Genomic DNA, 16,809 nt, shown 5'->3' with positions numbered 1-16,809 from the left:
TCATTATCGGTGTTTACATTGAGGTTAGCTTGTTATGGTTATGTCTGGTGATTTTAATATGTAACCAGGCAGGTTGGCAGCAGTGATCAGCCATTACAAAAAAGAGAAAAGAAGAGCATCGGGCGGCGATATTTACTTTCTGGGGTATTTCCTTACGTGGCAATTACTATATGTACAGTCGCTCCATAGGGTGAGATGACGTCAGCCCTACCTTAGTAGATAACATGGGCTTGCTAATCAAACAAGATTTACATGCTTTGACCATTTCCCTAATCTCGCTGTCCATACTCTTTCACATGAACATTTCTCTAATTTTTTCTCTAGTTTTGAAGATGCCTAAATGTCCTTCTAATGGGGTCTCATGGTAGTACTTGAAGATCATAGGCACAAGAACATCTGGCACTAAAACTTTCATCTTTTGGTTGTGCCTCGAAGGGCAACACAGATCCCCATTCCTCAAAATATAAGGGACAACATGTTTCCCAGAAGAAAAGGTTTCCATAATCGGAGCCAGCACTGGATATTTTTCATTGTCGTGGAATAACATAGGGGCATCAGTCAAAATGGCACTAACACAGGCAGGTATGGAAATAGAACTTTTCTCCAGCTCAATGGAATCAACCTCACCAGAAAACATACCGCTTAGTCCATATGCGACCACATCCTCGGATCCCCGAATGTGTCGCACATCAAATTGAATTGCTGTAATGCCCACCGGGCGATTCGCCCTGTACGACGGGGCCTAGCCAAAACCCAGCTCAGAGCCTGATTGTTGGTCTCTAATTCAAACTTAATATTTTCAGAATAAAGACTGAATTTTTCCATAACAAATACGACAGTCAGTCCTAACTTGTATATAGAGTATTTGGCTTCTTGAGATAAGGTCCTAGACACATAAGCAATTGGCTGCCTCCAAAGTTTTGATTCCTGAAGAAGAACCGCAGCGTCCACAGATGACAAGGCGTCTCTCTGTACAATGAATTTCCTTGAGAAATCTGGTATTGCCAAGACTGGGGTGTTACAGTGAGCTAACTTCAAATCCTCGAACGCAGCTTGCTGCGATGGCCCCCATTCAAACTTGACACCTTTCCTACGGAGGAAGTTTAGGGGTTCCGCCGTATTAGCAAAATTGGGGGAGAAGAGAAATTCACCATTCCGATGAATCTAGGAACCCCTTTAACATCTTTGGGAGGCTTAAAATTACGAATGGCATGTGTTCTGGAATGATCGACTGAAACTCCTTCAGGCGACACAATGTGTCCTAAGAAGGACATAGGTGGTTTAGCAAATGATACCTTTGACAACTTAACTGTCAATCCAGTCTTACGAAGGTGATTTAGAGCTTCCTCTAGATGAACTAAGCGTTCGTCAAAGGTCTTGGAGAAAATATCATCATCTAGATAATGGTATAGATATTCAAATTTAATATCGGAGAAGACCCTATCTAGCAGCCTGTTACGAACAGCCACACAAGTGGGGAGCCCGAAAGGCAGGCGGTTGTATTCATACAGGTTCCATTCTGTAGAGAAAGCAGTCAGATGTTTCGATTGTTCTGCCAGAGGTATCTGATTATATGCTTGGTTAAGATATAGGATGGTGAAGAACTTAGCCTTATGAAACCAAGAAAAACATGAATGCAAGTCAGGAAGGAGTACTAATTGTAAGCCGCCTTGAGGTTTCGGCACCGGAAAAATGGGTGAAGAATACACTGACTTTGAAGGTCGAGTGATACCATCTTTCAACATTTGATCTATGATTTCCTTAAGGGCCTTCATTTTAGGTGGTGACAACCTGTATGGAGGAACCGAATTTGTCACCTCGATCTTGCATTCAGTTAAATCAGTGACACTAAGAGTTTCCGAAAACACAGGGAAATGACTGACATAATTTCCGAATGCAATCAACCTGATCCTCGGGTAGATGTCTAAGGTCTAACGACATCTCACTCTGGATAGGCGAAATCATAGAAGATGACACAGTGTTACATTTTAAAAGGGGTATATTGAAATTACTCGTAAATTTGAATGTGCAGGATTTACTTTGAAGATCTAGCACAAGACCAGAATATGACATGAAATCTGCCCCTAATATCACGGGACATGACAAATGTTTGGCAACAAACATCTTAAACTTCCATGTAAATTTAGAAGTACGAATTTTAGCATGAATAAATCCTAAAATTTCTAGAGGGGAAGAATTTGCCGAAACACATTTAACAGAAGAAAAACAGTATTCTGGAAATTTACAAGAAACTTTTAATTTTGGAATAGCAATCTTCAGAAATAATGGAGCTAACACTTCCTGAGTCTAAAAGTGGCGTGACCGGTTCATTATGACTCAGCTGGGCACGCTAGTCATTTTCTATTGTTTTGGTTAGCAGGGGTAGAACCAGACGTAGAACAACGTGTACTATTAGCGATATGTGAGAACGACCCACACTTGAAACATCCTTGAGACGACCCTGCTCCATCCCTAAGTCCATTAGTTTTTACAAGAGGATACTTATTCCCAAGATGCTCAGTCTATAGACACGCATAACATTTGTGGGGAGAGAAGGTTTGGCGAGATGGTGGCCGAGAACTATTAGAAGACGGTAGTGGTTCCCTAGCGACTCGCAGAGTATCTGCATATCTCACTCCTGCGGTCACGGACATAGCCTGTAGTTCAGAAAATGTTTGTGGGCGGGAAGCTAAATATAAGTACGATCCGTACGATGGAGAAATCCCTTCAATAAAGGTCTGTACTATTTGACTTTCAGAATAATGTAAGGCAAATACTGTACTCTGGTGTAGAATTTGTCTTACATGAAATCTGCTAGATTTTCATCTAGCCTTTGGACTCGGTATTATTTTTGAACTAGCAATGACAAAGGTCTTGCAGGGATAAAATTTGCTAATAGATGAGCATGAAAAGTTTCGATTGAACTTCTTTCTGTGATGGCCTTGACGATTTTATCTGAGAGGCCACCAACAGAGTAGGGGTAAATAATCTGTAACATGTGTTAATGCGGGAGGGCAAACACTACGGCATGGTCCTGAAATTCTACAAGAAATCTTAGAAATGCTATCTCATCATTAGTAGAATTCGAAATGCCCTTAAGCAACATGGCTAATGGGTGGGGAAAAACTACTAAAGCCTGGTGATGTGATCGGAGAGGGCACCAGAGCTTGAGGAGGTTCAAAAGTCCGTTTACTGATAAAAAGAGAGAAAGATGTTGTGGATTACTAATGGGGTTTACGATTTGTTCGTATGGGCCAGAAGCTTGTTGTGGTTGAATCTGTTCCCCACTTTCAGAAGACTTGTTGGGGTCTTGTTCTGTATGGATATTTATGGGGGAGGATAGTCACTCCTTCCATTCGCAGATCCGGACGACTATTTTTTTATTTTTTTATTTTTTAATTTTTTTGCTTTACATCGCACCGGCACAGATAGGTCTTTTGGAGACGATGGGATAGGAGAGGCCTAGGAAGTGGAAGGAAGCGGCCGTGGCCTTAATTAAGGTACAGCCTCGGCATTTGCCTGGTGTGAAAATGGGAAACCATGGAAAACCATCTTCAGGGCTGCCGACAGTGAGGCTCGAACCCACTATCTCCCGATTACTGGATACTGGCCGCACTTAAGCGACTGCAGCTATCGAGCTCGGTGGACAACAATTGATTAAACTTATTAGACAGATTGGAATTACGTTCATCCAGGGAGTTAACCATACTAGAATGTTTATCATGGACCTTAACACGTTCAGTACCTGCTTCTGAGCGGTACACTTGAATGCCTGGACCAGCCATTTTCATGCCCGGCCCTCTTGACGTGCATCACTTAATACAATTTACAATTACTCCAAAACTATAAATGTTAGAAATATGATACTTTGTGCTTACCTCTAGTAAATATTTATGGTTTGATATCTGGTGTCACAGGTTCCAAAATACGTCTAATTTTATACAGCCTATCTGTACTTTCGGCATAATAATTACTGTCACCGAAGTGAAGAAATGAAAGAACATGAAGCGTATTCGGAACATTGTATTAGAAAATATCGGAGTATGAAAAACAGGGTGTTCGGACCAGTACATATTTATATCAGGATTTTGGACTAATCGGTTTCCACGATTACATGATCGAATTTTTTGTGAAAGGCCGGGGCACCGCACTTATCGCTTGACTCACATATAGATTGGTCTGCTCACACATATACTGATAAAATTCGTCATTCATGAAAATACTCGCGTAACTCAAAATATCCTGCTTATTTTCTATTTGAACGTTTATACCTGAATTCTCTGTAAATGGCGGAACGGGTGGACAATAACTAGGATGATATATATCAGGCACTTCACTTTTCTCTATAGGCCTATCTGATTTGGGAATCGGAATTTCCTCGTCACTCTCACTTTCACCGAGTCTATTTCAGGAATAAGTTCATCACCAGAATAATCATTGTTAACAAATCTAATAATTAATCTCCCGTAAGAAACTTTCTTTTATAAGCCGTTATACTACACTCGGTAAGAACGACGCACTGCATTGTAATCTCAAATACCGTCTTGACGCTCGAGGAAGTGCTGAGATATTCCCGGTAAAACAACCAAGATAAACATGAGCCCATTCAACGCGAGGGTTATCTCAAAAAGGTAACCAACTTCCTGCTACAACCAGTAACGCTGACTAAGGTGTAAGAATGCATTGATGACGATTATAAACAGCATTGCTTTGCGCGGAACATTAAACATCTTACGCCGTCCACGGCCCGCAGCATAGGAGCAAGCTTAAACGTCTTACGCCGTCCACGGTCCGCAATGAGTTAACAGCCATTTTGAAGATACTCTGGTTTCATTTAACTTTAATGAAAAATAAAAATGAAACTCAAACAAAAGTATATATATTGTTACCGAGCTCGTTAGCTGCAGTCGCTTAAGTGCGGCCAGTATCCAGTATTCGGGAGATAGTAGGTTCGAACCCCACTGTCGGCAGCCCTGAATATGGTTTTCCGTGGTTTCCCATTTTCACTCCAGCTAAATGCTGGGGCTGTACCTTAATTAAGGCCACGGCTGCTTCCTTCCCATTCCTAGCCCTTTCCTATCCCATCGTCGCCATAAGACCTATCTGTGTCGGTGCGACGTAAAGCAACTAGCAAAAAAAAAAATTATTGTTTATGGTTCTTTCTGTGCTTGTGGGGGCCTGGAAATGTAAGAAGGTATCTAATATAATATACGATTTTCAGTTATAAAGAAATATTAAATTATGGTGTATTTGTCATTATCGAATGACAAAAAAATTATTTTTTTATGGGCAACCCAACAATTCAGCAGATTTATAGATGATGAGGTGGCAGAATGTTGTTCTGCACAAGTCCTTGTATGTGCCAGAAGCCAACAACTTAGAATTGTGGTGTTCAGACACCTTCAGTGCCACTGATCTTGGCTGTTATAAGACTATCTTTGTAACAAAAGGTCAATGGCTAATGAACTTAGCCATTGACATTAACACAGAAATATATTAAACTTTCAAGATACCCGTGCTTTGTTACTGTTTTAAACTGAAGGTTATTACGTATTTTAACTTTTACGATTTGGAGAATCCACTGTCAGCTGAGCCTGTACAGTACGCCCTCAGTCCGTACATCAAATTGTTTTGGGGTATTGATTATTTATTTTCTGATCTGACACTCATTTGAACCTCATACGGAAGAATTTGAATGTTATAAACCCTATCTTATTTAACATCTAGGATATAAAAGCGACCAACGTGTGAAATTTTTATTTTGTACGTTGAACAGTAATGGAGGAATGAATTCTTTTTAAGGGGTGAATGTTTTAAAATATTTATTAACATCTAGGATGTAGAAGACCACCCTTCATAAAACAAAAAATTTGTTTGAAACAGTTTCGGAAGAATGGATATTGTTTGAGATTTCAACCATTATCTAATCCCCTTAGGGGAGAAATATTTTGAAGTATATGATATTTTATGCCTAGGATATAAAGACCCTTCTCGTAAAATTACAACTTTGTACGTCTTATGATTTTGAAAGGTTGAATAATTTTGTTTACGGAGCTAACCTCATTTAACACTTTAGGGGGTGGAATGTTAAAAAATATTTCCTATTTCACACCTAGGATTTAAAATATACACCGCTGTTTGGAATTTTGTCTTCGTACGTGAAACCAATTCAGAGGAAGGAATTAATATATTTGTTTTCAGATCTTAACCTGCATTTAACCGCGGTTAAATTTGTTTCAAACCTTCTGTTATTTAACACCTAGGATATCATTTGAAATTTTAACTTCATAATAAAAATGGTTGTATATAAATGCATATTCTTCTCACCATTCCTCACGTGCCAGTTACACCCCCTTAGGGGTATATTGTTTTAAGCCCAGTTCTTATTTGTATCCTCATGAAGAGAAACTCCTCTTACACCCTGTTATGTTGAATCCACCTACCCCCCCTCCCCTGCCACAAAATGTGTGTGACTTTATTTTTGATAAAGGAGATTCCAAATACCAGTTTTCTTGCCAGTAACACCTTTGTTTTTGAGATATAAGTATTGTCAAACAATTCAACTCATTTTTCAATCCATTTACTCATCCCACCCCTCCAAAATTCGATTTTTTTAAAACAAAAGAATGTGTGTTTATTTTTGAATGAGATTCCAAATACTAATTGTCATGACTAACATATTCAGTTTTTGAGGTATAAATATCTTGATGAAAGGTATTAATCAGTTTTTCACCTTTTTTCACCACTCTTAAGAGGGTTTTCAGCAAACAAATATATATGTGTTTCCCTACTTTTAAAGGAGATTCTAAATACCAGTTTTCACATCTTTAAATAATAATAATAATAATAATAATAATAATAATAATAATAATATGTGCTTTACGTCCCACTAACTACTTTACGGCTTTCAGAGACGCCGAGGTGCCGGAATTTAGTCCCGCGGGAGTTCTTTATTTGCCAGTAAATTTACCAACACGAGGCTGGCGTATTTGAGCACTTTCAAATACCACCGGACTGAGTCAGGATCGAACCTGCCAAGTTGGGGTCAGCAGGCCAGCACCTCAACGTCTGAGTCACTCAGCCCGGCATTTCACATCTTTAAGCCGTTAAGTTTTTGAGATATAGGTACTCATTTTAAAAATTCACCCCCCTTTTCACCCCCTTAGCGATGCAATATCCAAAAATCCTTCCTTAGCGAGCACCTACATTGTAATATAAATATATTCTCAAAATTTCATTTCTTTATGTCCAGTAGTTTTGCCTCGGTGATGATGAATCTGTCAGTCAGTCAGGATATGTTATTTTACATATGTTGACACGCCCCTTCCACAAGTGATAATAAAATGGTGTCCGGCTAGTGACACCATGGGGAAAGCGTATCACAACAAGGAAGCAATAAAATTAAAATGCAACCAAAACACCCAAAATAAAAATTAAAACAATTGTGGAATACTGAATATATAACACAAAGGGACCCATTTCCCAAGGAAACAAAGGGGTGGAATCAACAAGGGGAACCAGAACAAGCATCTACAAGAAAACACGTATACCCTTTAAAAAAAAAACAATACTATAATTAACTCAAACATCACTACAAACTATTACATCATTAGTACCAAATAACTATATGAAAAGGATTCATTGTCTAGCAAAAAAAAACTTAAGTTTCAAGTGAATGAAAATAAATTCATAGGGCTAAGTCATATCTACAATACCCTTTTAAAATAATTTGGGTTAAATTTAATGGTTCATGTTTGTGGGTTACTGTAGTCACGTCCTAGTTCGTGAACCATGGGCAACGGCTGAGTGGCCTAGTAAGTGCTCCTGAGAGTCGGGATACCAGTTGCTATGGAATGGGAGTGGGCATCTCGGACATATTCTGAGTCGTGGCCCTCCTTGTGCTCAGGCGGCTAGGACTACACAATTCACCGGTGGTCCATAACCCGTTAGAGGAGAGATCCTCACTTGGACTATGTGCAAGTAGGTCAGCATCCTGCTTCATGAATTTACCGAGCTCAGAACACTTTAAGCAAGCCTCGGACCTATGGGAGTAATGGAGTCCCACTCCCATTTGACAGGTGAGGGACTCCTTGGCAACAATTTGGCGAACGAAATGGAATTCGATGGGGAGCTATCAATATTAATGGGGCTTATGGAAGAAAGAAGGTAGAACTTGCTGAGTCAGCAAAGAGGATGCATCTGGATGTGCTAGGAGTAAGTGATATTCGGGTAAGGGGAGATGAGGAAGAGATAGGAGATTATAAAGTGTACTTGACGGGTGTTAGAAAGGGAAGGGCAGAGTCTGGGGTAGGGCTCTTTATCAGGAATACCATTGCACGCAACATAGTTTCTGTTAGGCATGTAAGTGAGCGAATGATGTGGGTAGATTTGTCAGTGGGAGGAATTAGGACAAGAATTGTGTCCGTGAATTCACCATGTGAGGGTGCAGATGAGGATGAAGTTGACAAGTTTTATGAAGCATTGAGTGACATCGTGGTCAGGGTCAACAGCAAGGATAGAATAGTGCTAATGGGCGATTTCAATGTGAGAGTTGGGAATAGAACTGAAGGATACGAAAGGGTGATTGGTAAATGTGGGGAACATATGGAAGCTAATGGGAATGGGAAGCGTTTGCTGGACTTCTGTGCTAGTATGGGTTTAGCTGTTACGAATACATTCTTCAAGCATAAGGCTATTCACCGCTACACATGGGAGGCTAGGGGTACCAGATCCATAATAGACTATATCTTAACAGACTTTGAATTCAGGAAATCTTTTAGGAATGTACAAGTTTTTCGGGGATTTTTCGATGATACAGACCATTATCTGATCTGTAGTGAACTAAGTATCCCTAGGCCTAGGGTAGAGAAAGAAATCTGTCTGCAAACGAATAAGGGTAGAAAATCTCCAGGACGAGGGAATTAGACAGAAGTACATGGATATGATTAGTGAGAAGTTTCGAACAGTAGACAGTAAGCAGGTTCAGGATATATAAAGTGAATGGGTGGCATACAGTGATGCTGTAGTAGAAACAGCAAGGGAATGCCTAGGAACAACTGTGTGTAAAGATGGGAAAAGGCGAACATCTTGGTGAAATGATGAAGTGAGAGCAGCCTGTAAATGTAAAAAGAAGGCTTATCAGAAATGGCTCCAAACAAGGGCCGAGGCAGACAGGGATTTGTACGTAGATGAAAGAAACAGAGCGAAACAAATAGTTGTTGAATCCAAAAAGAAGTCATGGGAAGATTTTGGTAATAACCTGGAAAGGCTTGGTCAAGCAGCAAGGAAACCTTTCTGGACAGTAATAAATAATCTTAGGAAGGGAGGGAAAAAGGAAATGAACAGTGTTTTGAGTAATTCAGGTGAACTCATAACAGATCCCAGGGAATCACTGGAGAGGTGGAGGGAATATTTTGAACATCTTCTCAATGTAAAAGGAAATCATCATGGTAGTGTTGCAAACAGTCAAGCTCATGGGGAGGAGGAAAATGTTGGTGAAATTATGCTTGAGGAAGTGGAAAGGATAGTAAATAAACTCCATTGTCATAAGGCAGCAGGAATAGATGAAATTAGACCTGAAATGGTGAAGTATAGTGGGAATGCAGGGATGAAATGGCTTCATAGAGTAGTAAAATTAGCATGGAGTGTTGGTAAGGTACTTTCAGATTGGACAAAAGCAGTAATTGCACCTATCTATAAGCAAGGGAACAGGAAGGATTGCAACAACTATCGAGGTATCTCATTGATTAGTATACCAGGCAAAGTATTCACAGGCATCTTGGAAGGGAGGGTGCGATCAGTCATTGAGAGGAAGTTGGATGAAAACCAGTGTGGTTTCAGACCACAGAGAGGCTGTCAGGATCAGATTTTCAGTATGCGCCAGGTAATTGAAAAATGCTACGAGAGGAATAGGCAGTTGTTTATGTTTCGTAGATCTAGAGAAAGCATATGACAGGGTACCGAGGGAAAAGATGTTTGCTATACTGCGGGACTATGGAATTAAAGGTAGATTATTAAAATCAATCAAAGGCATTTATGTTGACAATTGGGCTTCAGTGAGAATTGATGGTAGAATGAGTTCTTGGTTCAGGGTACTTACAGGAGTTAGACAAGGCTGTAATCTTTCACCTTTGCTGTTTGTAGTTTACATGGATCATCTGCTGAAAGGTATAAAATGGCAGGGAGGGATTCAGTTAGGTGGAAATGTAGTAAGCAGTTTGGCCTATGCTGACGACTTGGTCTTAATGGCAGACTGTGCCGAAAGCCTGCAGTCTAATATCTTGGAACTTGAAAATAGGTGCAATGAGTATGGTATGAAAATTAGCCTCTCGAAGACTAAATTGATGTCAGTAGTTAAGAAATTCAACAGAACTGAATGTCAGATTGGTGATACAAAGCTAGAACAGGTCGATAATTTCAAGTATTTAGGTTGTGTGTTTTCCCAGGATGGTAATATAGTAAGTGAGATTGAATCAAGGTGTAGTAAAGCTGATGCAGTGAGCTCACAGTTGCGATCAGCAGTATTCTGTAAGAAGGAAGTCAGCTCCCAGACAAAACTATCTTTACATCGGTCTGTTTTCAGACCAACTTTGCTTTATGGGAGCGAAAGCTGGGTGGACTCAGGATATCTTATTCATAAGTTAGAAGTAACAGACATGAAAGTAGCAAGAATGATTGCTGGTACAAACAGGTGGGAACAATGGCAGGAGGGAACTCGGAATGAGGAGATAAAGGCAAATTTAGGAATGAACTCGATGGATGAAGCTGTACGCATAAACCGGCTTTGGTGGTGGGGTCATGTGAGGCGAATGGAGGAGGATAGGTTACTTAGGAGAATAATGGACTCTGTTATGGAGGGTAAGAGAAGTAGAGGGAGACCCAGACGACGATGGTTAGACTCTGTTTCTAACGATTTAAAGATAAGAGGTATAGAACTAAATGAAGCCACAACACTAGTTGCAAATCAGGGATTGTGGCGACGTTTAGTAAATTCTCAGAGGCTTGCAGACTGAACGCTGAAAGGCATAACAGTCTATAATGATAATGTATGTATGTAAATTTAGTGCTTGGTAAATAAGAATTAAAATAAGTTTGGTAAATTTTTGCTTGGTAAAGAAAAACATAATTTGTAAATACTAAGGTGAGGTTTTTAACAATAAATATACTCTCTCTTAATATGAATAACTAAATAAATAAATAAATAATTTAGGTAAATTGTACTAAATCAACAAAAACATAATATTTTAGAAAATGAAATACGAACCTAAGGGACCTAATTAATAAAGGAGCTCCATAAATAAACCTAAATATATCATTTTACCCGATATCTACATTTAAAATAAATTAATTTTCTAAGGATCATTATTAGTGGAAGGTTCGAACACAGAACGCATAGTAGAAAATGGAAAACGCGTCGCCCGAATAAATTACAAGGGCATCACTGGCCAAAAATACCAGTCACATAGCAATCCCCAAAAAAGAACTGAATAACATAGTAAAATTTAGCATCACCAAAATAAAACCACCAACAGAAGGAAACGAGGAGACATAGTTCATCTGCCGGACACTTGAAGAGAGAACCGGTCAGGTAATACCAAAATTAGGAATCACATACTCAAAAACACACTCGTAGGAGAGCAATAACAATGGGCCTAACCCCACGGAATACAGAAGCAGACTCCCATGCGATAAGATAATAATAATAATAATAATAATAATAATAATAATACAACGGTTACGTAACGAGCAGACAGAGATAAGAACCAGTAACCAACAATGACAACAGCAATGGATAGAAGAGATAAGGGAACCCAACAAAGCAAGAAAGATGAACGTAATAAGCCTTCCATTATCAATGTCCTTACATACTACAGAAACATTACTCGTAAAATGAATAACAACAAAATGTTGTCACAAATTGTCCAAAATATACTTGTCTGGCAAAATATGTAATAATAATAATAATAATAATATACTATTTGGGAAAATTAGTGTCAATGGAGGTTGCTCGATGCACCATTCAAAAGTTCCCTTACTGAGGAGAAACGAACCCAAAATCAAATGAAGAAAAATATAGAACAAGAAGTCATAATATAATATAACGTCGCACACCGGCAGAATTTACAAGCACGGCAGCAATAATTCAAATGAAACACAAGAATGAAGGGAACGTCACAAGAAACACACCAAATTAAGCAGAAATAAAATAATAAATATGAAAAATAAAATGGAAAAGACCCAAACAAACACTGGGTTTAACGGACGTAACAGTGCACATACAACGGCTCCAATATACAAGAGCACATGGCGAAAAGAACAGACCTAAACTACGCCTCACAAAAATAAGTAGTTCACACAACAAGGCGCCCACAAAATTTAGCAAACATATCCACAAATAAAAAGAAGTAGTACTTACATGAATGACGAACACAAACACAAACTAATTTGTAAGTGAACCATGCAACGAGCAACACCATGTCACACGACTAAATTAACTCAACCTTAACTGCTACATACTTTACATCAAATTAAAATACAATAAATATTTATATGTACAACTAATCCCTTGCAAGGGATTCACCACACTGTTTTATCCTACTCCCGTGGGAAGTAAATGCATCCTGCAATATAACGTAGGCATTACAAGCCGTCTGACACCAGTCAGTTCAAAAATGCCGTCAAGCAAGCCGGCGGTCGTAATCAGACTGCCCAGCGCACGGAGCACAGGTGTGAAAGTCGAGTCAGGCGCTATCTGTCTAACAGCGTTCAAACTCACTACTGGTTCCATAGCGCGCCGATAGGTCACGTTAATGTACACTTCAGGCAATTGAAGGCACTATGTTACCAACCTAGGAATGTCAAATGGGCCTTGCAAACGGCCCAACAACACATACGAAAAGTCCAAATATATTATACAGATGCGAAGACGTACACCGACAGATTTCAAGTTTATTTATTAATTGTAACGCCACAATGTAGATTATTTACTTTCAAGTTGAGGAGAAAAGTGTGAATATAACCTTTGTCTGGGACTTAACTGTGGACCTGAAATTTCTATGTGAAGTTAGTGCTGTAGAGGATATTCTTATACAGATTCGAGGAAATAATTTCCTTTTCCTGGAAATTTTAATTTCATTAGGTATTTGGTAAAACTTAATTTTTTCCTCATGGGTCAGTATTAAAAGTTTTGTATTCCTTACAGACGCTATATCTGGATAAAGACCTGCTTTTGTGTGATTGCCCTGGTTTGGTGATGCCTAGCTTTGTATTCACCAAAGCAGAGATGGTGGTGAATGGAATTTTGCCTATTGACCAGATGAGGGATCACGTGCCACCGGTCACTCTAGTAGCTAGTCTGATTCCAAGACACGTGCTTGAAGATGCTTATGGTATCATGATACCCACTCCAGCAGAAGGAGAGGATTCATCACGACCACCCACGTCAGAAGAACTGCTGAATGCATATGGATGTAGGTACAGATATCTTACTTGGTATTAATTAGCACTTGTTAGGTAATCTCAAAGATGTGAATAATAATGAAGTAGAAATTCACCTGTAGTCATTGTTAAACTGTTGTCTGACCTTTCAAAATACTGACATAGATATTTCTACTTGTGATTTATAATAAGACCTCTGTATAAAATTTATTTTAGGGCATGGAAAGTTGTTGCTATACAAATGGTATTTTATGCTACATAAGAACCTTCATGTCTGTTCCAAAATACACAACATATTTGAGTGCTGATGCCTATCAATTAGTGATGTTATATCTTCAGTGTCTGAACTAAGTAAACAAAGCTTACTGTACACAGCAGGATCAGTCCAACAGATCTATCAACTCTGTAGATTTTTTCATCACTTAAGATAACCAGAAACATTAATTCCCACTATGGCTGATATACTGATTCAGAATAATTTAAATCAACCACTCAGCACAAGTATTCAGCATTCTGTGTTTGTCACAACACACTTTCTTCTGTAAAAGACTGCAAAGACAAACTGCGCACCATAACCTGGCAGTTGGTAATTGTAAAACTGTTTGTGTCAATTGTTGTTTAAATGTTTGACATGTATTAACACTAAGCAGAGGGAAAAAAAAGGAAGGAGACTGACAGTTCGAAGAATAAAGATATTAAAGAATGGAAAGAGCCATGAAAGATGGAAAAATGACCATAGGCATCACAAACCTGACTTTGTTTGGGTCTGAAGATTTAAGAACGAAGCCACACTTTTCAGTGCCGACTTTGTTAATGTAACTAACCTATTCGCAGAATAACACATCCCTATAATGACAGTTCATCCTTGACCTTTTTAGGTCATTACTCAAGAGTGAACAAAGTGCTCCAATTCCTAATAAAGGAATAATTATGGTTGAGAATTCAAATACTAACCTCACACCTGCAGGTTTAGAGAATCTTGCACAAAACGACCCAGTTATCAAGATAAAATGCAAACACTGCGGACAGTATTTTTAAGGTGCCAGGGGTCTGGGCGTACACATCAGCAAAGCACATCCAGATGTCCAGAGACAAGTTATTGTCGATCAACAAACGAAGAATAAAATTCGTGTCAAAGGACATGGTCTTAGGCACATTCAAGACTGATATGGAAAACTGGAAACAGCTATTCCAGGATATTAATTATTCCAAGTTTTCGAATTTGGTAAATGACTTCTCAGACTACCTTGCGAAAGCAATTGATGTCCTCCCAGGACCTAAACACCCTGCCAGAAAGTTTTATGCCTTGAGGAAAAATATAAACCACTTAACACATTCAGAGAAATTAAGCAAAATCGTCAAATCCTGAAAGACAATCTAAAAGAGATAGGCAACAAGACAAGTGTGTCTATCAGTTATCACAATTTCAATATTACAATCGGAAAAGAAAAGCAGTTCACATTGTACTAGGAAATAATGGAAAACAATGCATAATTCCTATTTATGACATTGAAAACATTTCTCTTCTCTCTATTCAACTAGTAACAATTGTATATGAAGTGATTATTCAAGCATTGTCCGCATCAGAACGAATCGCTTTGGATGACACCTATCAACTCAACATCTCAAAGGAAGAGGCCTTTTTCGCAGTGAAAGGTATAGCTGTTTATACATCACCAGGACCAGATCATGTGTTGATGAGGGTTGTGAAAGATGTTACATGTGTGATATTATTGCTATAACAGCAACAAGAATGTTAATAACGTCCCATGTCCCTCCATGTTTTCAAAAGGCAAGAACTGTCTTGATCTATAAGTCAGGGAATGAGAATGTTGTATCAAATTGGAGGCCCATTTCCATCTGTTCAGTTTTACCTAGGGTTATTGAGCGAGTTCTAGATCATCGGTTGAGAGAATTCATGTCATTCAATGATAATCATAATAATAATAATCGTATGGCCTCAGCTATCGTGTGCAGACATTTCAATTTGACGCCATCTGGCTGTCTGCTCGTCAATTTCGACATTCCGTTTTTACTCTAGGCCCACTAGATGGCAGACCGAGTAAACGGAAACTCTCTTGGGCGACTGTGACTGAGATTTAATGAATTTTGTCGGGTAAACACCAAATGTGCCGCCGGAGATCTTTTACATGCCGACATCGTACGACATGGAGTGTTAAATGGACTTTTTTCCGCCCTTCAAAAATCCGACTACCTCTGCTGGGTTTGAACCCGCTATCTTGGGATCCGGAGACCAACACACTACCATTGATCCACAAAGGGGATTCACTGGCTCACCCAGCACGATAACTAATACTTCATTGCTACAGTAGATTCTGGCGAAGGCAAAGATCGAGAAAACTGATGCAACCATAGTCTTTCTCGACATCCAAAAGGCATTGGCCATGACCATCTGAGAAGAGCTCTAGAAAATTCTGCCGCTCCGTCTAAACTTGTCGAGCTAATCCTCTCCCTTCAAGAGGGCAATACAACCCAAATTGAAGCCAACTACTCGAGAACTAAGAGCATAAAACTGAGGAGTGCATTTTGCAAGGTTCACCATTGTCACCTACACTTTATAACATCTCAACGGACCATATTCTGACTGAACTTTGAGAGGAATCTATAGGTAGAGAATATGGGTTTCCACTTGTAGAAGGTCTTGAAGCCTCTCACAGTACTGGGATTCGCCGATGACACTGTTATTGTTTGTAAAGACAAAGCTTCTGCACTAGATCTAACTGAAACAGGAATAAGATGATCCAGAGAGATAGGCTTGAACATCAATATGTCTAAATCCATGTCTATCAACATATCTGAGGGTCAGCTTGCTGACGGCCTGATGTCTGTCTTCGGTGGAGATATAAAAGCGATATCGCAAGATGAGTCCCATCAGATATCCTGGAGTGAACTTTCGGAACAGAATTACCTTTGACACACACAGAACAATACAGGATCTACGTCTCAAATTGGAGTCACTGTAATCTTCTCTCCTTCAGGCTGATCAAAAGTTCGTCGTAAATTTTTTCATATGCCCACCATTGATTTATCCATTACAGACAGTTGCGCTAAATTGTATTCCGCTGAAATTTCTGAAAGACAGTGACAAAATCATAAAATGCACACTGAAAGAAATCCTCCAGCTTCGTGCCGACACACCTAATGGTATGATATAAACACACAGGAAGTTCAAAGGTCTAGGACTTTTCCGCTCACAGTGGGAAGGTGTCCTGTAACAGATTAGTGCCCTTGTTACCCTACAAATAAATGGCAACCCTTATATTTTTGGGAAGTAGGAATCTCTCTGAGGAGAGTAACAAATGCCTACAAAACCTGCACATTTAACCTTGTCAGCTTATTAAATTCCAAAAA

General features: G+C 39.2%; 1 protein-coding gene across 1 annotated transcript in view; it reads left to right on the top strand.

Moving 5' to 3' along the window:
- Ns3 (nucleostemin 3) overlaps nucleotides 1–16,809 on the top strand; it is a 156,052-nt gene that overhangs the window by 77,748 nt on the left and 61,495 nt on the right. The window contains exon 6 of the mRNA XM_067150452.2: nucleotides 13,202–13,469. Within this exon, the coding sequence (XP_067006553.2) occupies nucleotides 13,202–13,469 (268 nt within the window). The remainder of the gene's footprint in view (nucleotides 1–13,201; nucleotides 13,470–16,809) is intronic.

Source organism: Anabrus simplex, chromosome 6 (assembly GCF_040414725.1).
Source record: "Anabrus simplex isolate iqAnaSimp1 chromosome 6, ASM4041472v1, whole genome shotgun sequence".
In the NCBI taxonomy this organism is placed as follows: Eukaryota; Metazoa; Arthropoda; class Insecta; order Orthoptera; family Tettigoniidae; genus Anabrus; species Anabrus simplex.
This window is presented reverse-complemented; position numbering and strand designations above follow the sequence as displayed.